Source organism: Colobus angolensis, unplaced genomic scaffold, assembly GCF_000951035.1.
Source record: "Colobus angolensis palliatus isolate OR3802 unplaced genomic scaffold, Cang.pa_1.0 Scaffold156, whole genome shotgun sequence".
NCBI lineage: Eukaryota > Metazoa > Chordata > Mammalia > Primates > Cercopithecidae > Colobus > Colobus angolensis.
Genome location: NW_012114666.1, coordinates 341,856 through 364,869, shown reverse-complemented (window position 1 = coordinate 364,869; position 23,014 = coordinate 341,856). Strand labels below are relative to the sequence as shown.

The following is a 23,014-nucleotide window of genomic DNA, read 5'->3' as shown; positions in this document are numbered from 1 at the left end:
CAGGAGGCTTTCCCTGCATGTGAAGTTGTTTCAGGGAACTTAACTAGATGCGTGGATTAGCCAAAACCTTGTAGCAAAGTAATGTATTTTATGTTATGTTATGTTATGTTATGTTATGTTATGTTATGTTATGTTATGTTATTTTGAGACGGAGTCTCGCTCTGTCGCCCAGGCTGGAGTGCAGTGGCAGATCTCGGCTCACTGCCATCTCCACCTCCCAGGTTTAAGCGATTCTCCTGCCTCAGCCTCCTGAGTAGCTGGGATTACAGGCATGCACCACCAAGCCCAGATAATTTTTGTATTTTTAGTAAAGAAAGGGTTTCACCATGTTGGTGAGGCTGGTCTGAAACTCTTGACCTTAGGTGATCCACCCACCTCTGCCTCCTAAAATGCTGGGATTACAGACGTAAGCCACTCCGCCCTGTGGCAAATTTCTTTAGAAATTTGTCTGTTTCAATAGAAGACAGGCTGGATTCTCATATCTGCTTCTGCATTTAGTCTGTTAGGATGTGTTCTTTTGGTGAATGCATATGGAGAAAAACTGCTTTCACCACAAATAATGTAGTTGGAAAAGGGAAGAGTATGTTTAATTGCTTTTTCAGATAAATCTGGACATTCTTCGATACTACACCAAAACTTGACAAGTGTTACTTTCTTCAAGGTTGTTAGTATGATGTGGAATCTGAAACCATGTCTGTGACTTTTTGAACATTGTTTCACTAAAATACATCAGTCTCGCCTGTACTTTGAATGCATTTTGTGATATCATGCATGGATTGTTTGGAAACCATTTGCTGAGTGTTGCTGAGCTTCCAAATGTTGGCATATTGCATCATACACTTGCAAAAAAATCACATTCATTTCTTTTCCTGCTGATCTCATTGGAAAAGTCTGTAAGTATTTGCAGAACCATGACGCTGTGGTTGGCAGATAAGTTTTCCACAATTATAATTTTTGCCTTGAAAGCTTGTATTTTATCATTGGCAATAACTACTGTAAATTGTTTTTATCTAGAGTCAAAGCTGGGTTTGAGCCCTGGCACTCTTGTTTAATATGCTGGCCATGGGACCCAGGTGAGCCCACTTAGCGCCTTTCTAAGCCCTTATTATTTTTTTTTTTTTTAAAAAGAGACTGGGTCTTGCTCTGTCACCCAGGCTGGAGTTCAGTGGCACTATCATAGCTCTCTCTCTGCAGCCTCCATCTCCCAGGCCCAAGCAGTCCTTCCAGCTCAATTTCAGCCTCTCAAGTAACTGGGACTACAGTCTCTCCTGTACTTTGAATGGATTTTGTGATATCATGCATGGACTGTTTGGAAACCATTTGCTGAGTGTTGCTGAGCTTCCAAATGTTGGCATATTGCATCGTACACTTGCAAAAACATCACATTCATTTCTTTTCCTGCTGATCTCATTGGAAAAGTCTGTAAGTATAGGCCACCATGCCCAGCTAACTTTTTTGTGGTAGAGATGAGGTCTTGCTTTGTCGCCCGGGTTGATCTTGAACTGAAGTGATCCTCCCGCCTTGGCCTCCCAAAGTGTTGGTATTACAAGTGTGAGCCACCATGCCTGGCAGCCCTTATCTTTTTATCTTGAAAAAGGAGATATATGCTGCTTTGATGGATTGTTGTGAGTCGTAAATGGGAGAACTAAGGATAATTTGCCTTCTATGGTACCTATTACACAGGAGACATGCGTAAAAGTTCTTTTCCTTTCTTTCCTTCTTGGGCCATCATGAAAGTATTGGGGATGAAGAAGCTGAGGGATGGTGGAGAAATGGAAAGGAAAGGCCTGTTTTCCCTTGGGGCATTCTTAGAACCCAGGCAGAGCTCTGGACATAGTGCCCTTGGCTGTACTTTTTTACTCCCTCGGCCTCTAGGAAGGTGATGAATGAGAAGGGGCATGCAGAGCTTCCTGGGGCTGTTTTTTGGGGGTGTGTTCTGTTCTCTGGATCCATTGGTTTATTTTGTCTAAATAGCTTCTCTAAAAATGAGCATTTTCCTTAGATTGCTGTCATGTGAGCATCAGGGCTCTTTACAAATAAACCTTGTTCCTTGTCAGAGCTCTCCAGAGTGGTAGACTTGGGAATGGTGCAATAGCTATTCACAGCTGGGAGAACAGAGGCTCAAAGGGAGACAGTGTTTACTACTAGATCTGTGCCCTGCCAAAAATCTAAGAGTAGTTCAGGTCTAAGTTCTCTTCTTTCCTAAACTGAAAAATACCAGAGCATGATTTTGTCACAGCCAAGGAAGACCTGAAATTCTTAAAACTGAATTTACTTTAATTTTAGAAAGGGAATGTTAATCTAACAGTGTATCCCAGCTCCAAAGAAGGTTGACAGTCCCTGTCTAGGAAGGTTCACAGCATATGTGAAGGCACTGGCTCTTTACTTTATAATGTGTGTCTTCCTTATTGCAGTCTTGGGGACAGAAAAAAAAAAACCAAAAAAAAAAAAAAAAAAAACAGGGTCGGGCGCGGTGGCTCAAGCCTGTAATCCCAGCACTTTGGGAGGCCGAGATGGGCAGATCACGAGGTCAGGAGATCGAGACCATCCCGGCTAACACGGTGAAACCCCGTCTCTACTAAAAATACAAAAAACTAGCCGGGCGAGGTGGCGGGCGCCTGTAGTCCCAGCTACTCCGGAGGCTGAGGCAGGAGAATGGCGTAAACCCGGGAGGCGGAGCTTGCAGTGAGCTGAGATCTGGCCACCGCACTCCAGCCCGGGTGACAGAGCAAGACTCCGCCTCAAAAAAAAAAACAACAAAAAAACCACAACACATTGGGAATTTAGCTTTCAGAAAAAGCATTGACCTTCCAGTCTGGTCATTTGTCCCTGAGGTTAAGTGTCAAGTCCAGGTAGGTAAATGTTCCAGGTCTGTCTATAGGAAAGTTCAGCTCTTGCCAGTTCAGTCATGCCAGAGAAAGAGTTACGTTGATAAAAGGTTTACTTTCTGACAGTTATTGAATTTTGTCCTGAAGAAGTCTCCCAGGAAGGCTTCCTGTAGCTCAGGGCACTCAGGTGGGTCTTGTGGGCAGTGAAGCTGTCTGGGTGACTAGGGACACCAGTGCATTGAAGTCAGGTGCATGGTTAGGTTTCAATGGACTTTCTCTGTTCCCATGATGGAAAGTGCCACTGCATCCCTGAGGGATGGATGGGGGAAGTTGGTATTTCTGTCCTGTTTTGTGAATTGTTCCATTAGCTTTGTCATGGGACCTGGGTGCCAGATATAAATCTAGCTCGTGTTGGAGTGACTAGTGTGGCGAAAGGGGTGTAGACTGCACTTGGAGTCATCAAGTCTTGGCTCTCTGTCCCAGTGTTACCGCTTCCTGATATTGTGACTTTGAGGGAGCCACTTCACTTTGTGGAATCCCAGATTCTTCATTTGTAGACCAGGGCTATCCTGCTCTCTATCTGCTGCTGACTGTGGTTGATTGTGTGACTCTAGAGGAAGCACCTGGAAAGTTCTAAGTTGGGGTTTCAAGGCGAGAGAATGCTGATGAGGGCCCAGCAGAAAGGTAGTAGAAGCCCTGCTGGTGAGAAGCATAAGGCTTGTACTGTCAGAGGACAAGGCACCAGTCCTTTGTGGTGGCTGTGAGCTTAGGTCTCCACACCAACTGCCTGGATTTGAGTCTGCACTCCACCAAGGTGTAACCTTGGGCACATTCACCTCTTCCTTGTTCATTCCTTTCATTTGAAAAGTAGACACTGGAATAGCCCCTCTCCCCCCACAATAGTACCTACTTTTTAAGGATTAAATGAGATAATGGTAGACGTAAGGGACAGAGCCCAGTTTCTGGCACATGGAAACACTCAGTCCATGCCCATTGTTGTGGTCAAGGCCACAGGAGGCTTTCCCTGCATGTGAAGTTGTTTCAGGGAACTTAACTAGATGCGTGGATTAGCCAAAACCTTGTAGCAAAGTAATGTATTTTAAAGCAGCCATCATTTGATAGGAGTAGGCCCAGCTGTACTCTGGGAAGTAGGTTGAAGGGAGCCAGTTGGGGTAGGAAGGCATCTTCCTCCATGCAGTGGGTGTGACTCATCCACAGGATCCTCTATGTGAGATTTCTCTAGGTTCTTAGGGAAATAAAAGGGGAGTGTAAGCTGATACTGTTTTCCCTGCTGTGTGAGTGTCCTGCTTGTAAACATTTTCTAGTATTGTATTGGCAAAATTGTGTTTCAAGGATTACCTTGATTAGCTATATGAGAAATGGGTTGGAGAGAAGCTAAAACAGTTCCTTAAATGTTCTTAAACATCTTAGATTATTCCGTTTAATTCCTGAAAAGATCATTTGGATATGTTTTCTTGAGCAAAACAGGCAGATGGTGTTGCTACCCAGTTTCCCAATTCTGTAAGGCCTATAGCAGACATGTATGGTAGTCTTGCAGTAGTGAAAGATCCATGGACTAGGAATCAGAAGACTGGGTCCTCGGCCTTATTCCCAGCTCTGTCATGCCCTGATTTTGTGGCGCTTAGGTTGGTGACCTGCAAAATGGAGATGTTAGTCACCCTTGCTTACTCCACCAGGGGCGTCCATCCTAAGAGATAAGAGAATGCCGGTAAATTGCTTTACAACCAAAGTACAAATATTAGCATAATAAATGGCACTGACAACCAAGCTCTGACCCTCCTAATGAAATATTTTCTTTCTCAGTGATGTTACAGCCTTTCGATTATGATCCCAATGAGAAAAGTAAACACAAGTTTATGGTTCAGTCTATGTTTGCTCCAACTGACACTTCAGATATGGAAGCAGTAGTAAGTACTGAATGCTTCTTATTTTTTTCAGTAATAATAATTAAAAAACAATTAGATATGGAATTGTGGGTGCATGCATTTCAAAATATGTCAAAATTGTTTAAAAGGGAATAGTTTTTTTTTCAAGGAGGTTTGTACTTTAACTACCTTTATGGTTTTTCTAAAACTTTGAGGAATAATTTTAACATTTTATGTGACTTTCTAGAAGGCTGTTCTTTTCTGACCTTTCTGAGCTCAGTGTGCTTCAGCAGCTCCTTGCGCTGGTGGCTGGTGTCTTGAATGGTTAGGGATTGCCTCCTTTCGCCTCTCCTTTCTGCCCCAACAGAAAAGGATACTTTTCATTGTCCCACCTTTTCTTACTATGTCTTCTCATCCCCCACAAACTCAAGAGCCATGTGAGAATGTCAGTGCTGAATGTCCTCACCCATTTAGACATACGTGTGTGTGGCTTTGTTCTAGTAAATATGATTATTTTCCCCCTGCTTAAATATATGTTTAACTTTTCTCTAATTTTGATAAAATTAAGATGACTTCATTTTTATAAAAGAAATACGTGATATTAGTGATGGTTTTGGAAAAAAAAGAGTATAATGGACATTTCCACCAAAACGAGCTTTTTATACATTTGAATAAGTCCATAGGCATTCTGGGGCTGGGAGTTGAATTGAAATGTACAGTACAACCCGCAGCCCCAGCAGGGACAGATGTGTTTGTCCTTACAGTTCGGGAAAGCAGGACAGGGTTGCCTCATACCACTCGTATTGCTCTTCAGTTTTGGCCAGCCCAAAGGGGGGCCCCGAGTCATTCATGGCAGGCCTGCCCACCTGAGTCTGCTGTTCCTCACACCATACTGCAGTTCTCCTCTGACTGAGTTTCATACCCAGGGCAACTCAGGCCAAGCCCACCCCATGCCCTATTTCGCCACATAGTCTTTTGTTTTACTTCTGGAAAAGCATCGCCACTGGTGTTTCACTTGTAGGCAGAAAACGAAGGGGGAGGCCAGATATTTCTGAGTTTTAGAGAGATCAGTGATAATAGGCTGTCTTCTTTTCATGAGAACAATTCTTATGAAAAGCTTCTCTTTGATTTTCTGCAACATGATGTGTTAACTTCATGTTAATTTGTGTGATCAAAGAAACATATGGCAGATAGAAAAGAGTGGAAGATCCAAGGGTGTGTTCTGTTTGGCTTTTGCTGCATGGCATAGTGGAAAGAGCATGGGCTTGGGTATTTTTGAGCTGAGTTCTTCCTTTTACTAACGTTGTGGCTGGGAGCAGGTTTTATTAAATCTGTTGAGGTTTTGATCATTTGTAAAATAGGAATAAAAATGCAGCTCACACGGTGAGTATGAAGTGTGCCTTGTGTAAGTGCCTGGTCGGTCTAGTGTCTGACACTTGCTTATCAGAGTGTGTAGTAGGCCAGGCACTGCATATCCAGTAAAGAGTCATTTTAGTTCCTTGTATGATTATTTTTATAACAGTTTACATTTTTTTTTTTAAATAAAATGTACATTGTGGGAAATTTTGGAAATACACAAATGAAAAAAATGTGAAGTGACCCATAGTTCTTTTCTACTAGGTCTAACCATCATTAATAAGAGCTTTGTATTTTTCTTCCTTTTTTTTTTGGCAGCAGGGAGACATGATCTCACCGTGTCACCCAGGCTGGAATGCAGTGGAGTGATCTCAGCTCACTGCAGCCTCCACCTCCTGTGCTCAAGTGATCCTCCCACCTCAGCCTCCCAAGTAGCTGGGACCATAGCAGCGCACCACCATACCTGGCTAATTTTTTGTAGAGACAGGTTTTCTCCATGTTGTCCAGGCTGGTCTCAAACTCCTGGACTCAAGTGATCTGCCCACCTCAACCTCCCAAAGTGTTAGGATTACAGACGTGAGCCACTGCCCCAGCCTGCTTTTTCTTTATTTTAAAATATTTTTCTTTTTATTGTAAGATACAGAAAGTTGAAAAAATAGCACGGTGACCACTCATATAACTTTTACCTAGATTTACCATTTGTTAACGTGTTGTCACATTTGCTTCCTTTCTGTCACAAACTTTCTTATTTGCTTAAGATGCAGATTTTATGACACTTCACCCCTAAATGCTTCAGAGCAAGGACAGTCTCTTATATAGCCATGATACTATTAATCATAGCTGAAAAAATTAACTTTAATTCAGTAGTATTATGTGATAAATTAATATTCATTATTTCCTAGTTGTTCCAAAAGTTGCCTTTAGTAGAGGACACCCAAACCTTTTTGTTTTTCAAACTTTGAACTTTTTTTTTTTTTTTTTTGAGACAAAGTCTTGCTCTGTCACCAAGGCTGAAGTGCAGTGGTGCAGTCATGACTTGACCTTCACCTCAGCTGTTCGAGTAACTAGAACTACAGGCATGCCACCACGCTGGCTAATTTTTAATTTTTTTGTAGAGTTGGGGTCTCACTCTGTTGCCCAGGCTGGTCATGAACTTCTGGGCTCAAGTGATCCTCCTGCCTCTGCCTCCAAAGTGCTGGGATTACAAGTGTGAGCCACTGCACCTGCCCAAACTTTGAACTTCTTTTTTTTTTTTAGTGTCCAGGCCAGTTGGCTTACAGAATGTCCCGTATTGTGGGTTTGTTCGATTATTTCCTCATGATTAAATTCAAGTTAAATGTGTTTTGGCAAGAATATTCCATAGTCAGTATTTCATACCAGGTTGTCCTGCTGTTGGTGATGCTGTTTGATTACTTGGTTAAGACAGTGACTGCCAGCTCTCCCTAGTGTCAGATCACAAAGCACATTTGCCCCTGTGGTTAATAGGTAATCTGTGATACTGAGTCATCTGATACTTTGAGACCACGTGAATATCCTGCTTGCCAGCAGTCTCACCTGGTGGTTTTAGCATTCAGTGATGATCCTTGCCTGATATTTTTTTGACTCGTGGTAGGCACACGTGTACAGATGTGTGTGTGCAGAGGAGCAGACTTCAGTATTCTTTGTGGTTTCTTCACTTAATATTCTGGACATTTCTTCCATCTAACTGAATGCTCTTCAGCATCATTTGAGTGGCAGCATGCTATTCCATTTAGTGGATCTGCCATAATTTTTGTGGCAGTTCCTTAGTGTCCCACTTTTTGGTTCCCGCTTTTGATTCTTGGTACCTGTGTTACACTAGCTGCCTCTTGCATGGTTTTGGGAAGGGTTGGAGGCACGGAGGGTGGGGGATGCCTTCTTTTTCTATATCGTAACCTTGCTGCTATCCTGGTCTATGATCCTAGAATACCCTGTAATTCCCATCCTCTGCTGCCAAAAGAAGTTATCAGGAGCATATCCTCTTAGGACATGGGATTTAGCTGGGAAGGTGCTGTCACTACAGCCTGGAGGGATGGAGATGGGTCTTGGGGTAGAGATAGCCCAGACACTACCACAGTGACAGAGGAGGGATTTGGTAATGAATGTGATGTGTTCTGCTGGTAGTTGGCAGAGTGGTTCTAAAACTACTCCCAGATAATATATGCTTACACTTTCTAGATATGCCTTTAAAATAAGTTTCATTTTCTCATTTTAATTTATTATTTTTGAGACAGATTCTCTCAGTGTCCCCCAGGCTGGAGTACAGTGGTGCTATCATCGCTCACTGCAGCCTCCCTCCTGGGCCCAAGTGATCCTCCCACTTCAGCCTCCTGAGTAGTTAGGCCCACAGGCATGTGCCACCATGCTCAGTTAATTTTTAAATTTTTTTTTGTAGAGATGACGTCTCCTTACGTTTTCCAGACTGGTCTCAAACTGCTGGGCTCAACCATTCCTTCCACCTCAGCCTCCGAAAGTGCTGGGATTACAGGCATAAGCCACCACGCCCTTTCATAAGGAGAGCCAAGGTTACCTGGTCATCCAGACATTATTTAGAGGACTCCTTTTTGTTCAGTGATGGGCCTCTCCCGTAGAGTAGCAACATGGGAAGCATTGGTTGACTTTAAGGAGTCAGGCAGCAAGACTTTCAGGGTTTGTGAAGTGTAATAACTATTTCGAGAAAGTGAGTGTATTTAATCTTGTCATGTTACAAATATTGGAATCTCAGCAGACTTCAGTTCTTTATTTGATATAGTTCTGGGCTTTCTCATTAAGAGTATTTTTCTGAGATTGTCAGTTATAGGAAGAAAGTTATTCTTCCACCAGGTTAATAATATCTTGATTATTAAATTTAAATTGTTTTAGTGGAAGGAGGCAAAACCGGAAGACCTTATGGATTCAAAACTTAGATGTGTGTTTGAATTGCCAGCAGAGAATGATAAACCAGTAAGTATGTTTATAGTTAACAATAATTGAATGTTGTAAGCTGATACTTATTTGCATATCATTTCCTGCAAAACCAAGATTTAAGTTGGCAAATTATTTTCCTTTATCTGATGTCTGAAGAAAAAAAATAAGCTGAGGTCAGCAAATAAGTGGGCCTTTATGAAATCAGCCTTTGAAAAACTCAGGGAAAGACAACTGATTCAAACAGTGTTTTCCCTTGAAAAGTGCAGCCCGATGGCCATTGAGATGTCATAAATCCTGAAGAGCTTCTGTGGCCTGGTGAAGGTATAGGTTGCTGTTAAACAGTGGGTGAGTGTAAAGCAGGGAATAATTTGCCCTTTATCATGGTGCTTGATGGACGGGTGGGAAGCTTACAGGTTCCCTTGTTTTACAAAGTGCCCTGTCAGCCTCCCTACCCCTTTTACCCTATCTATCTCCTCCATCAAAGGCTGCTTTTAGATGAGGATTTCTCAGCTTCAGCATTGTTGATATTTGGGATGAGTAGTTCTTGGTGGTGGAGGTTGTCCTGTGTACTGTAGGGTCTTTTATTGATAGCAGCATCCCTGACTTCTGCCCTCTTGATACTGGTAGTACTCTCCAGTTGTGACAACTAAAAATGTCTCCAGATATTGCCACATGTGTCCTGGAGGGCAGTATCAACCCCTCCTGAGAGTGATCTCATTCCGGTGTTGCCTGCGGGGAGAAGGAAGGAGCCCCATCCTCTAGGCTGTCCGTTTTCACCCTTGATGGTCCTCACTTGTGACCAGTTGAAGAAAGGGGACTGTATCTGAAATGCTAATTTGGACTTCCCTTCAACCTAGTCGAAAACATTTTAATTGTTATAAAAACACCAAAACTGTGAAAACATGCAGGATATGAAACTATCTTAGCCATTGATAGCTGGAGTTGGGAAATAGAAGTGCCCTGAAATGTTCTGTGAGCAGTATCTATGCTGGTCTGTGGGAATGCTGTTGATTTGTGTCAAAACTACCTGATATTTTATTTCTGCTGAATCATTTACCACTGTTATTACCGTGTTTCTTTAAGTGGATAGTGGTCTTTTTTTCCCTCTTCTCAGTGTACGTCCTGTCACAGGAAGGTCAATTTGCAAGTTGTGAAACTTGTATTCTGGCCTCAGCTCTGTGATAGGTTGACTTGGTAGCCTGGGGCCTTGCTTCACAGGGCCTACTCTTCTCATCTGGAAAATGATGGGTAGAGCTAGATTCCTGGTTTTCAGTTTGCTACCCAGGTCAATGATCGTCATTTACTTTTCCCTGACAAGCTGCGTGCTTCCATGCCGTCCCTCCACTGACTGGCTGTCATCCCCAGTAAATCTCAAGAGGGGTTCATAGCTCAATCTTGGCAGGGGAAATGAGGGGAGTATGTAACTTCCCAAGAATGAAACATTGCAGACACTGAACTTGTTTCACTTTCATCCCAGCTTCCAAATGCTAAGTTGGTAAAATAATTCGCCCTCTGTCTACTGCTCTCCCAAGCCTCCTACCCCCACCAAGACAATCCTAGGGATGTTCACATCTTTGTGGTGACAGTAATTTGTGGCTAATAATTCCTGAGCTTGCACAATTACAGTATGCTAATTTTTGCATGGCAGGAATTTGATAGTGCAATATACACAGCCCTTTTTCTCTTTCTTTGAAGTATTAGTCTCAGCCAAACTTCATTATTTACCCTTATCCATAATTTCTAGGGCCCAGTTGCTTTAGATTATTAAGATACCAAATAAAATGATCCATTTTAAAAATAAATGTGACATTTTACAGTGTGGATGAAATGCTACCACGTTTGGTGTTTGGTGAGAACTACTTTGCATAAAAAAGTCCTTTATTACATGGTTGGTGACACTTAGGCTTTCATTTGTTTTTGAACAGCATGATGTAGAAATAAATAAAATTATATCCACAACTGCATCAAAGACAGAAACACCAATAGTGTCTAAGTCTCTGAGTTCTTCTTTGGATGACACTGAAGTTAAGAAGGTTATGGAAGAATGTAAGAGGCTGCAAGGTGAAGTTCAGAGGCTACGGGAGGAGAACAAGCAGTTCAAGGTAATAGTTTATTTTCTGGTAATCTACAGAGAAGAAGGGCATTTTCACTAGCTTCTTGGGTGGGAAAGTTGATGAGCCAGTGAATATATACATTTCTTTTGCTTTTGGTATTTGGCTGTTTTTTTCTCCCCAGGGAGAAATTTCCATGGCTTTCATCAGATTCTCAAAAGGGTCCTTGGATCTATCTAAATTAAGAACCACTGTCCCTTGATCAGAAGTTTCTCAACTGTTTAAGCTCTTGTCCCCTTGGAAAAATAAAAAATAAAAAAAAAAAAACTCGGCTGGGCACAGTGGCTCACACCTGTAATCCCAGCACTTTGGGAGGCCAAGGCGGGCCGATCACAAGGTCAAGCGTTGAAGACCAGTCGGGCCAACACAGTGAAACCCCGTGTCTAATAAAAAATTTAAAAAAAAAGTTGGGTGTGGTGGCGGGCACCTGTAATCCCAGCCACTCAGGAGGCTGAGGCAGGATTATTGCTTGAACCCAGGAGGCTCAAGTTACAGTGAGCTGAGATCACGCCACTGCACTCCAGCCTGGGTGACAGATCTAGACTCCATCTCAAAAACAAAACAAACAAACAAAACCCCCCAAAATTCACACTTTCCATTAGTGTAAATTGAAAATAAATGTTGAGACCAAAATAGCAGTTTTTATTTTGAATATGCATTTTTAAACCCCACGCCATCCCCATTCACTTGGGTGAGAATGTTTTTTTTCAGAGGGTAAGTACTGACCTATACTCTGATTTAATGCAGGTATAGTTCTGATTTTGGAAGACTCTAAATAGGTCTGGGCAGTTTTGGCTCCTCAAACCGTTGATGTGGTGATGAGCTTGGAGGTGGGGTGCCTCAGTGGATAGGAGGTGGAGATTATGGAAAGAAAAGCTGAGCCTCTAGCTCGTGGACAAGGCAGTTGGCATTGGCAATGGAAGGTTGTATTGTACTGAGTGGTGAAGAGGGGAGGCAGAGGGTGCTTCTTTTGGCTTGGAGGCTTGTGGTGGTGTGGAAGTTGCTCCCATCCAATATGAAACAGCTCTGAATCTATGCTGGTCACAGCATCTTTTAGGCCTCTGTTTGCTAAACACCTCTAAGGCCCCTTCCAGCTTTAAAAGTATGAGTTTTCTTCTCTTTTACTCTTGACAATGAGGTAGATATAGGAGAACTGACAACATTTGGGAAATGGCATCATCTTCTTCCTTTGCAGTGATCTTAATTTGCCTCAGTCAGTAACTTCTTTAATGTGTAAGTAAATTGTGAAGCCGACACGACATTTTGGCTAACAATCTAAGCTATGCCTGAAGCTTCTCCTTGAGTGTATTTCTCTTCTGAAACAGAGTTCTGTGCTGTTTAAAGTGGTAAATAGGTAGAAATAGCTTCTATATAACCCAATAAAATAAATGGTGTAGTTTGCTGTTTTTTTTTTTTTTTTAAGTCAGTCGGACACCACCAGTTGTTTATCACTGTGCAGTGATATTGCCATGCCCCATGAGCAGAATATCCTTAAAATATGATCAGACTAATCTCGACATTAGAAGATTATTTATCCTGCCAAACGCTGCCTTCTTGTTTTGTGTTGGTTTATTCTGTCATCTGGCCAACAAATGAGGGTCTAATACGTGCCTGGCACTGTGGATTCAAACACGAACAGTCCCTGCCCTTGAGGAGCTCTCTGTTAATGGGATAGCAGGGAGAGAATAATTTCTCTTATAATAACAGAAATTATTATAAGCCAGTGTGATAAATGTCCCACAGAGATAGCAACAAATTGCAGGGAGAGTCAGCTCCGTGGGACTCATCTGCCTGTGGTCTCCAGGACCTACTAGGTACTCGGGTGGATGGGAGAGAATGGAAGGAAATGAAGAAAAGAAAGTACAGTTGGTGTGTGGGGTGTGGGGATGAGTAGATGAGGTAATTAGCAAGAGATCTTTCAGCAAAGATGAGTCTGGGCCAGAATAGAATGGCTTGATGCATATCCCTCTTCAGGGATGTGGGCTTGGCTTTGAGAGCATGGAAATGGCATCATAGATCTACATGGTAACTTGCAGATTCTTAGGAAAGTGCAAGGCAGTTGTGGCAGTGGAGGTGAAGGAAGAAAAAAATTTTCATTTCTTACATATCCATGTAGTTTGGGGACAAGGGGAGGGTGGGGGATATGGTCAAGTATCTTTATATGTGTGGAAAAGAATGTTGCTTCTACAATGAGAAATCTATGCATTAAGTAGAAAATATTTGAGATGAGTGTACCAATATTTTCATATTCCAAATATCATTTGATCCAGCATTCTGGATGTAGTTCATCAGGTACCAGCTATGTACAGAGCTCTGCATTTGAAAGCTTCCAGATGTCCCACTTTTAGATTTTTTTTTTTTTTTTTTGATACGGAGTCTCACTCTGTCACCTCAGGCTAATTTTTGTATTTTTAGTGGAGACGAGGTTTCATCATGTTGACGAAGATGGTCTCGAACTCCTGAGCTCAGGTGATCCACCTGCCTCAGCCTCCCAAAGTGTAGGGATTACAGGGATGAGCCACCGCGTCCAGTTGACTTTGTAGATTCTTATGATTTGTATATTTATGTCTTGGGAAATGCCTCTCATTTAAAAAATCGATGATTTGGCCGGGCACGGTGGCTCAAGCCTGTAATCCCAGCACCTTGGGAGGCCGAGACGGGCGGATCACGAGGTCAGGAGATTGAGACCATCCTGGCTAACACGGTGAAACCCCGTCTCTACTAAAAACTACAAAAAACTAGCCGGGCGACGTGGTGGCGCCTGTAGTCCCAGCTACCCGGGAGGCTGAGGCAGGAGAATGGCGTGAACCCGGGAGGCGGAGCTTGCAGTGAGCTGAGATCCGGCCACAGCACTCCAGCCTGGGTGACAGAGCGAGACTCCGTCTCAACAACAACAACAAAAAATTGATGATTTGATCAAGGAAGGCTATTCATTAGAGGCAGGAAGGACAGAGAGGTTGGGGGTTGAAGAGAAGCATCTGAAAGACATGGCCATAAAGGTGGGTGGGACTGAGGGTGCAAAGGGCCCAGTTGACCCTTTTAAGAACTTTTTTTCTGTAAATCATGGGAAACCAAGGAGCACCTTATTTAGATTTCTGTTGTAACTAGCAGCATCAAGTGGAATGTATGAAAGAAAATAGGGGACTGTTTTCTCTATGGCTTCAGGCTAGCTCTTTCCCCTCTGTAGCCTGCAGTTTCTTCATTTGCAAAATGAGGTTGGACCATATCATGTCGTCCAGCACTGGGCATGAACAGCCCATCCTGTTAAGCTGTACGGTTGACTCCCCTTTCTGGTGCCTTGGCTTGTCTTTGAAATGTGCGTTTGCTCCCATAGGAAGAAGATGGACTGCGGATGAGGAAGACAGTGCAGAGCAACAGCCCCATTTCAGCGCTAGCCCCAACTGGGAAGGAGGAAGGCCTTAGCACCCGGCTCTTGGCTCTGGTGGTTTTGTTCTTTATCGTTGGTGTAATTATTGGGAAGATTGCCTTGTAGAGGTAGCATGCACAGGATGGTAAATTGGATTGATGGATCCACCATATCATGGGATTTAAATTTATCATAACCATGTGTAAAAAGAAATTAATGTATGATGACATCTCACAGGTCTTGCCTTTAAATTACCCCTCCCTGCACACACGTACACAGACACACACACACAAATATAATGTAACAATCTTTTAGAAAGTTAAAAATGTATAGTAACTGATTGGGGGGGGAAGAATGATCTTTATTAATGACAAGGGAAACCATGAGTAATGCCACAGTGGCATATTGTAAATGTCATTTTAAACATTGGTAGGCCTTGGTACATGATGCTGGATTACCTCTCTTAAAATGACACTCTTCCTCGCCTGTTGGTGCTGGCCCGTGGGGAGCTGGAGCCCAGCGTGGTGGGGAGTGAGGTCATCTCCACACAGTAGTCCCCACGTGGCCCACTCCCGGCCCAGGCTGCTTTCCATGCCTTCAGTTCTGTCCAAGCCATCAGCTCCTTGGGACTGATGAACAGAGTCAGAAGCCCAAAGGAATTGCACTGTGGCAGCATCAGACGTACTCGTCGTAAGTGAGAGGCGTGTGTTGACTGATTGACCCAGCGCTTTGGAAATAAATGGCAGTGCTTTGTTCTCTTAAAGGGACCAAGCTAAATTTTTGTTGGTTCATGTAGTGAAGGTGAACTGTTATTCAGAGATGTTTAATGCATATTTAACTTATTTAATGTATTTCATCTCATGTTTTCTTATTGTCACAAGAGTACAGTTAATGCTGCGTGCTGCCAAACTTTGGTGGGTGAACTGGTATTGCTGCTGGAGGGCTGTGGGCTCCTCTGTCTCTGGAGAGTCTGGTCATGTGGAGGCGGGGTTTATTGGAATGTTGGAGAAGAGCTGTCAGGAAGTGTTTTTCTGGGTCAGTAAATAACAACTGTCATAGGGAGGGAAATTTTCTGTAGTGACAGTCAACTCTAGGTTACCTTTTTTAATGAAGAGTAGCCAGTCTTCTAGATTGTTCTTGTACCACCTCTCAACCATTACTCATACTTCTAGCACCCAGGCCCAAGTCTGAGCCTAACCTCTCCTTGGGGACCTAGCTTGGAGTCAGGACGAATGGATTGGGCTGCAGAAGGTTAGAATCGAGGGCACCAGCAGTTGGGGGTGGGGAGCAGTGGGAGAGAGAGACTCTTCAGCTAATCCTTCTAGTACTAGTTGAGAGTTTGACTGTGAGTTAATTTTATGCCATAAAAGACCAATCCAGTTCTGTTTGACTATGTAGCATCTTGGAAAGAAAAATTATAATAAAGCCCCAAAATTAAGAATTCTTTTGTCATTTTGTCACATTTGCTTTATGGGGGGAATTATTTTATCATTTTTATTATTTTGCCATTGGAAGGTTGACTTTAAAATGAGCTCTATCACTGGGAAATATGTGTTTCATGATTTAAATGTACGTGTGTGTGTGTGTATATTTTTTTTTTTGGTTGTCTTCAGCTGACAGTATGAAAAATAAAACTGCTGAAAAAGCTGAGCACCTGGTCACCCTTGGCCTTCCATTGCTTTGGCCTTCAGTAAAAAGCAGCCTCGCTTCTGGGTCAGGGAACCATGCCATTGAGACTAGTAACAGGCGTTCTGGGCACAGTCCCACTGTGCACAGGTTTGAGAGGACAAGTTCATCAGAAGGAAGGCAGTCCTTAGAAGTCACATACGTCAAGCCACATTGCTCCTAAGCCTGGCTGTGTCAAGCTGGGTCAGGGGCCTTGAAACTGGAGAAGTGGAAGTCTGTGGTTGGTCTGAGTAAGGAACTTCCTGTCTTCGTGAAAAAAGTTGGCTTTGAATCCCAGGTACTCACAGAAATGGTGAGCAGACTTAGTTGTTACCCAGGCACCCATGGATTACGTTGAGTGTGCAGACAGGGAGGTCACCCCAATATGAATTTGTCTCCAGGTTTTTTCCCATGTGGCCCCCAGTACTTATAAAAGGGAGTGAAAAGACCGAACTGTAAGGCACATGCCTTCTGCTGCCTGATTTTCTGTGAGGAGACTAAAATTTGCTAATTGTAGGTGCTGCAGCCAGTTAAGTCCTTCTGTAGCTTCCAGGCCCTCATGTCCTTGATAGGAGAGTGCTTAGATGGTCCCCAACAGGTTACCTAGGGGTACAGTACAGTCCCATTACACTAGAGCAGGGCTCTATTTATTTTTAAAGGATATGGCCGTGCGTTTTGATAAAACTTGATTCACAAAAACAGCCAGGTCATGGGATTTGGCCAGTGAGTCTGTGGCAGTTCTTAAAAAGAATATTGAGAAACTACTCTGTTTCAGACCTTTGAATGTGATTTAGAGTTTTGTGTACATCTAGGAGAAGGTGTTCAGCTTCTCAGAGGATGTGGACATTTTGGTTGCAGCTAAAAATCAGCCTCTGAAGTCTCTCTCCCTTCTAGAGGTTAGCACTTGGTGAACACATTTGTGGGGTTTTTGGCTGAGTGGCAGAAGGAAAATCCTCAGGAAGAGAAGCAGGTGAGTGATGGGAAGGTTGGTTATTTTCTCAGTCATCCTGGCAGCCAAAAATGTGCCAGGAAAAGAAAGAACGTGGAGCAGGCGTGGCTCCTGGAGAACTTGGAGATGCATGCACATTTAGGGTGTCTTTCCTAGAATTACATAATGAAAACAAGAGTAAGGCAAAGAGGAGATGAATATGGGGCCTGTCACAACGGCCTGCCCTGTCCCAAGAGGTTAAGAGTCGGATAATCGGGATGAAACTGGCGTGGAAAGAGCGAGGCTGAGGAGGGTGCCGCTGGGCAGTGTGCATGGGGGAGCTACTGCCAGACTGCCCTCCAATCTGCTCCTGTGTTACTGACTCCACGGCACCTCAGAGAGGGCAGCCTTGGCTTCAGAAATGCCAGTCATAGTGCTCACAAATGCAGAAGAGATGGAAGCGGTGACAGAATCCTGAAATTTTTTATTGATTGACGTTTTAAATTGATAATTTAAGCTTCCTTGGCATGATACAAAATACCTCTTAAAGACAGCAGGCTATTTTATTTGTAGGTGTGAGGAACTGGCTTTAACTTCTTTCTCCTCCTAGTTTGCATGTTGTCCCTCTCTAGTCTTCTAAACTGCTGGCACCAGCAGTAATACATACTGATAAAATCAAAATTGATTTTTACCAGTGGCCAGTTTATGGCTAGAGAGACGGCTTATACCTCCTTAACACAGAAGGGGGAAAAATGAAGAACCTCCAGTGATCCGTGAAAACCTAAATGCTTTCAAACAAATCCTAGGAACAGAATTGCTATCGAAAGATATCAGTGCCCGGCTTGCAGGCTGTGTTGAGTCAGATAGAACTGAATGTAGTGAGAACTCAGAGCTGAAGAGCCTTTCAGATTAATTTGAAACCAGGCTCTGTGCATGCATGTGTGCATGTGTAGTATATGTGCCACGTGTCAGTGGCTTGACAGTTTTCAAATCGTGCCTATATTTTTTGCCTACACAAAGTTTTGTATTTGCAAACTCAAAATCCATGCCAAAATACCATGTCACTTGTCATTTTCAGCTCATTCTCTAAAGGAATGGCCCATTTCTCATTGTAGTTTGAAAAATATGTATATCGAGAGAGGGGTCTTGGGCTTCCCAGTGTCACTCCGAACACCTGAGTAACATTTAACCCCTGAGACCTTCTCGCTGTAGAGGCCAGTGCTTCCCCCTGCTGGACATGACATTTCATTGAAGGTCCTCTCGTGGCTTCCCCTGCCCCTGGCTGTCTGGCCTGAAGGAGAAAGAACCAAACTAAACTATGAAAGGTTACCACTCTGAGACCTCTCTTAATTAAGCTTGGGGCCATGTTTGCTGTTGTTGAGAAGGAGTGTTCTCAAAGATGAGCTGGAATGGAATTTTATTTAGAAAGGTCCCTGCAAAGTATAGATGGATGACTCTAGTTCATGACACACAAATCCCATAAGGCCAACGACCACTCTTCTGGAATGCCAAGAGCAGCTCTGAGATCGCGCATGCTCTACGCGAATTGAGTTTCTGTGACCTAATTGGATTTGGAGAATACCTTCCCTGCCCCCCTTTTCCTTAGACAGATCTGCTCTGATAGGAACCTTTTCAAGCAAGTTACTGTTGTTTCAGTGCCATTCCTTACCTGTGTTGAACATTTCCAGTACATTCGCTCATTGAACTTAATCCTTACAACTGTACTGCGGGGTAGGTGGCTCTGTTTGCATGTGAAGAAATAAAGGCTCCAGGAGGTTAAATTGGGCAACTTTTTAGAACTAAATCAGTCTCTGTAAGGCTTGCATTGCTAAGATACCATTTCAGCTCTGAAAATCTGCTTCAGGGAACTGAGTGGATGAAGCCTTCCTCCTTCAGCTACTCTGCCCGTCTGTACATCTTTCATGTGTCTGCCTCCATACCTGTTATTTTCACACTAAAGTAAGTAGAATTAAGACTGTAGTTCAGATGCTTTTTCTTTTTCTGTTGGAAACTGAACACACTCCAGACAGTGAAAAAAAGTGCATATTCCATTTTCTCATTGCCTGAAGATCTCTGCCCGATGCTCCTGGGGAATGACTTTGGGGGCTTGAGAAAGAATATCACCAGTCTGTCTCGGCAAGGAGATGATGGGAACGCTTTATATGGAGGCTTTACATGACTTGTAAATTAAATGTGAATGAGGGCAGTTCATTAAAATTGGTATTACAGAAGTGCCCTGCCAAGGTTTGAAAACAGCTAAGCTGCTGATATCTCAGGCCTCTCCCTGAATTAGCACTGCGTTTCTCCAGGAAATCAGCTAAGGGAGCAAGTAATAGAAGCCCCTGATAAGGAGCATCAGCCGAGAGGCAAGCTTGGGAGGCTGTGGGAATGGGTCTGCCGCCAGCTTCACAGACCTCTTCCTCCAGCCTCTGAATCCCATTAGCTACAGCGTTAGCACACGAGGCTCAGCCACCAAGAACGTTAGCTGGGGTGCACGAGCTCCCCCACTCCTGTGCTGAGGGGCCCTGACCTCCCTCCATGCCATGTTTTTAGCTGTATCTATGGCACTTAACAATAGGGGGCTTCATTTTATTTAAGTTACAGAGGTATTTTGAAAAATTTAAAAGACACAAACTCACATAAACAGTTATGGATAATAGTTAAAAGGGAAACCGGTGGAGGTGGATGAGAGGTTGTCTTCATGAATATAATTGAGATTTTTTTTTTCTTAATGGAATTAATTTGTTAGAAAATGTCTGCGTTAAATCTGTAGAAAAAGAAGAAAAGTGTAGGCTGGGCGTGGTGGCTCAAGCCTGTAATCCCAGCACTTTGGGAGGCCGAGGCGGGTGGATCACGAGGTCAGGAGATCGTGACCATCCTGGCTAACATGGTGAAACGCCGTCTCTACTAAAAAAAAAAATTCAAAAAAAATAGCCAGGCGTGGTGGCGGGCGCCTGTAGTCCCAGCTACTTGGGAGGCTGAGGCAGGAGAATGGCGTGAACCCGGGTGGCGGAGCTTGCAGTGAGCCGAGATCGCGCCACTGCACTCCAGCCCGGGCGACAGAGCAAGACTCCGTCTCAAAAAAAAAAAAAGGAAAAGTGTAGCAACAAAATTGTAGCTATTATCTAACTTGCCATAAATATTTGCAATTATGATACCTTGGAATGTTGCCACGATATGGATTGCTTTGATTAAAAGATGTCAGTTGAATAAAACAGTACTGTGGGAGAATCACTTTCTGCTGCTAGATAAATGCTGATGTTTATTTTTAAACCAGGAAACATTGATCCTGTAACAATGCCCGATTACAACTGCTTTATTACACCCCAGGGCTGATGGAGATGTAATCACTTGGCTAATGGATGTGGGTGCAGGACGGATGCTCACTTGCTGGCCTGCTTTCCTGCTGGCATTCTGATGAGCCGCAGGAGCCCGCCTGGGCTTCTGCAGGTGGAGCTTCTGTCAGAGCTTTGTTTCAGTGATACCCAAAGCCATGTCTGACTGAAATAAAACAGGTTCCCTTTTTTTTTCCTTTGGAAAATGCCAACTGAGGGAGACTAATCGGGTATCTTAACACAATTTCATCCAGGCTTAGTGCTAACAAGATTGCGGGGCTTTTTAGGGTTTAAGAAGATGAGAAATTAGTGTGCACGTTTCACACGTTGACTTGCTGGTTTTTCCATGTCATACAAAAAAGTCCTGGCTGTTTCTCCGAACTGGCTGCCTGCATTCCCATCTTTCTTTTGTTTTTACGAAATAGACTGCATTCAGCTGTTAATCTTCTCGTGCAGCATCCATGTTATTAAAGTGTTTTTCCATTGCATTTTTTATGTGAATTCAAAGGTCAGAATTTATTGTCTGTGATACTGAGACCATGTGTGCAAGAACTACTTTTTGCTTTTCATCATTCACTCCTTAGCAAACGTGTCATAAGTATCCTCTGTCTGTCTGCTACTACATGAGGTGCTGAGAAATTAGTCAGTGGGAGTGACTTTTTATATTTTTCATTCGTATGTAGCCTAAGTAAGGTGATTCAAGCTTATACACTGAGAGAAAAATGCAAAATATATTTGGTTCTCATTTCTGTTGCTGTCGTTTCCTTTTTAAAGACTATTTATAAACTGCTGCCATTTGGAACTTCCTATAAGAAACTAAAAGTGATCTATTTCAGTGTTCCCTTCACCTTTCCTCTCCTTTTTGAATAAATGGTTTCAGTAACTCATGCTGTTCTCTCCCTATTCTACGTCTTTCTCCCTATGTTGAAAAAAGATTCCTGCAGTTTCTAATGTGTTTATTGTCTTCGATGTATGTTAACATTTTAGGAACTGAGTATCTTAAGAGATGTCTTAGAATGCTTTAGTTTTCATAATTTTTCCTTTATGTAGTTTTCATTGTATTTGCTGTTTTGACATGGCAGTCATTTAAAAAATTGGTGCAGGAAAGGACTCTTTACTGTTGCACATTTTGGTTATCTGATATGTAATAAACCCATGGCTTGGAAGCTGACATGATGTTTCCCAGAGAGAACGAGATGTATTTCTACAAGGTCCGGACTGAAAGAGCCATTAACAGCATGTTCTCCCATGTTCCATATCAGCCTGATGAAACCTGCCCTGCCAAGGTATAAACTTTTGTACTAGCTGTCTCCATATTATGTTCAATAAATTCTGTGCTCTGAATATATTTAAAGGATGCTTCAGTGTAAAATTATTTTGAATGGATGGCTTCATTCCATTGAGATAAGCTTTGGAGTGTGGACTATAGCCCGTTGCTTGACTCTCGCTGCTTCGTAGGAACATGACATTGGTTTAAATTAAAATCAGAGATACCTTGCACCAGAAAACAGATCTAAGAGATCGCTTAGGTCAACGTCCTCTTTTTACTGATGAGGAAACTTTTGCCCAGAGAGCTTAAGCACAGGGACCAGCTTGCACGCCAGTGTTTTCCTGTTGGGGGAAGTGTGTGTCATCATTGATTTACAAAAGTACCCACCTGTGTAAATTGCTTCCAGCTTTGAAAGGTGGGTGGATTCTCTTTTAAGTAGTGGTTGACTGTTCTCCATCTTAGAGTGTTACCTTGTTAAAACATTAATGAAAACAATTTTAACTTCTTTTGGAAAAGTAAGGTAGGCAAATGGTAAGACTTCATACAAGACCAAAGGGTACACAGTATACAAAGTCAGGTTTCCTCCATTCGCAAACCTTTCTCCAGAGATACCCTGAACTTTCCATGTATTGACTCTTTCCAGAGATCTGTGCACATATATGTCTGTGTATATCCAGTCTTGTGTTTTCTTTTTGTTTTGAGACAGGGTCTCACTCTGTCACTCAGGCTGCAGTGCAGTGGTGTGACCCCCACAGCTCACTGTAGCCTCCACCTCCCAGCCTCAAGCATTCTTCCCACCCCAGCCTCCTGAGTATCTGGGACCATAGTCACGCACAAGCATGCCTGGCTGTCTTTTTTGTTTTTTGTAGATACGAGGTCTCTCTATGTTGCCCAAGCTCGTCTCAAACTCCTGGGCTCAAGCCATCCTCCTGTCTCAGCCTTCTAGAGTGCTGGGATTACAGGTGTGAGCCACTGCACCTGACCAACTGTGTGTTTTCTAATACACAGGCAACAGCACACACTAACTGCTCTGTTGTGCATGTTCCTTTTTTGACTTTGAAGTTTATCTTGGAGATCATTTCATGCCAGCCCACATCATTCTTTATGGCTCTATAATTTTCCTCTGTATGGATGTGCCCTTAATTTACTTAACCAGCCCTCTATTGAGCTGCATTTAAGCAGTTTCTAGTCTCGGTGCTAAAGACAACGCTACAACAAATACTCCTACAAATGAGCAATAATATCACAGAATCAATTCCTAGAGGAGCAATGGTTGGGTCAAAGGAAGCCTGCATTTTAAATTGTGTTAGTAGATGGCTTCCACATTGCATCCAAAGAGGACG

General features: G+C 43.1%; 1 protein-coding gene across 1 annotated transcript in view; it reads left to right on the top strand.

Annotated features, from left to right (window-relative positions):
• Positions 1–21,755, top strand: part of VAPB (VAMP (vesicle-associated membrane protein)-associated protein B and C) — a 63,178-nt gene extending 41,423 nt beyond the window's left edge. Inside the window, exons 3-7 of the mRNA XM_011936672.1 lie at positions 4,653–4,756; positions 8,951–9,031; positions 10,921–11,097; positions 14,441–19,858; positions 20,171–21,755. Coding sequence (XP_011792062.1) covers positions 4,653–4,756; positions 8,951–9,031; positions 10,921–11,097; positions 14,441–14,599 — 521 coding nt within the window. The 3' untranslated portion in view covers positions 14,600–19,858; positions 20,171–21,755. The remainder of the gene's footprint in view (positions 1–4,652; positions 4,757–8,950; positions 9,032–10,920; positions 11,098–14,440; positions 19,859–20,170) is intronic.
• Positions 21,756–23,014: the final 1,259 nt, after the last annotated feature.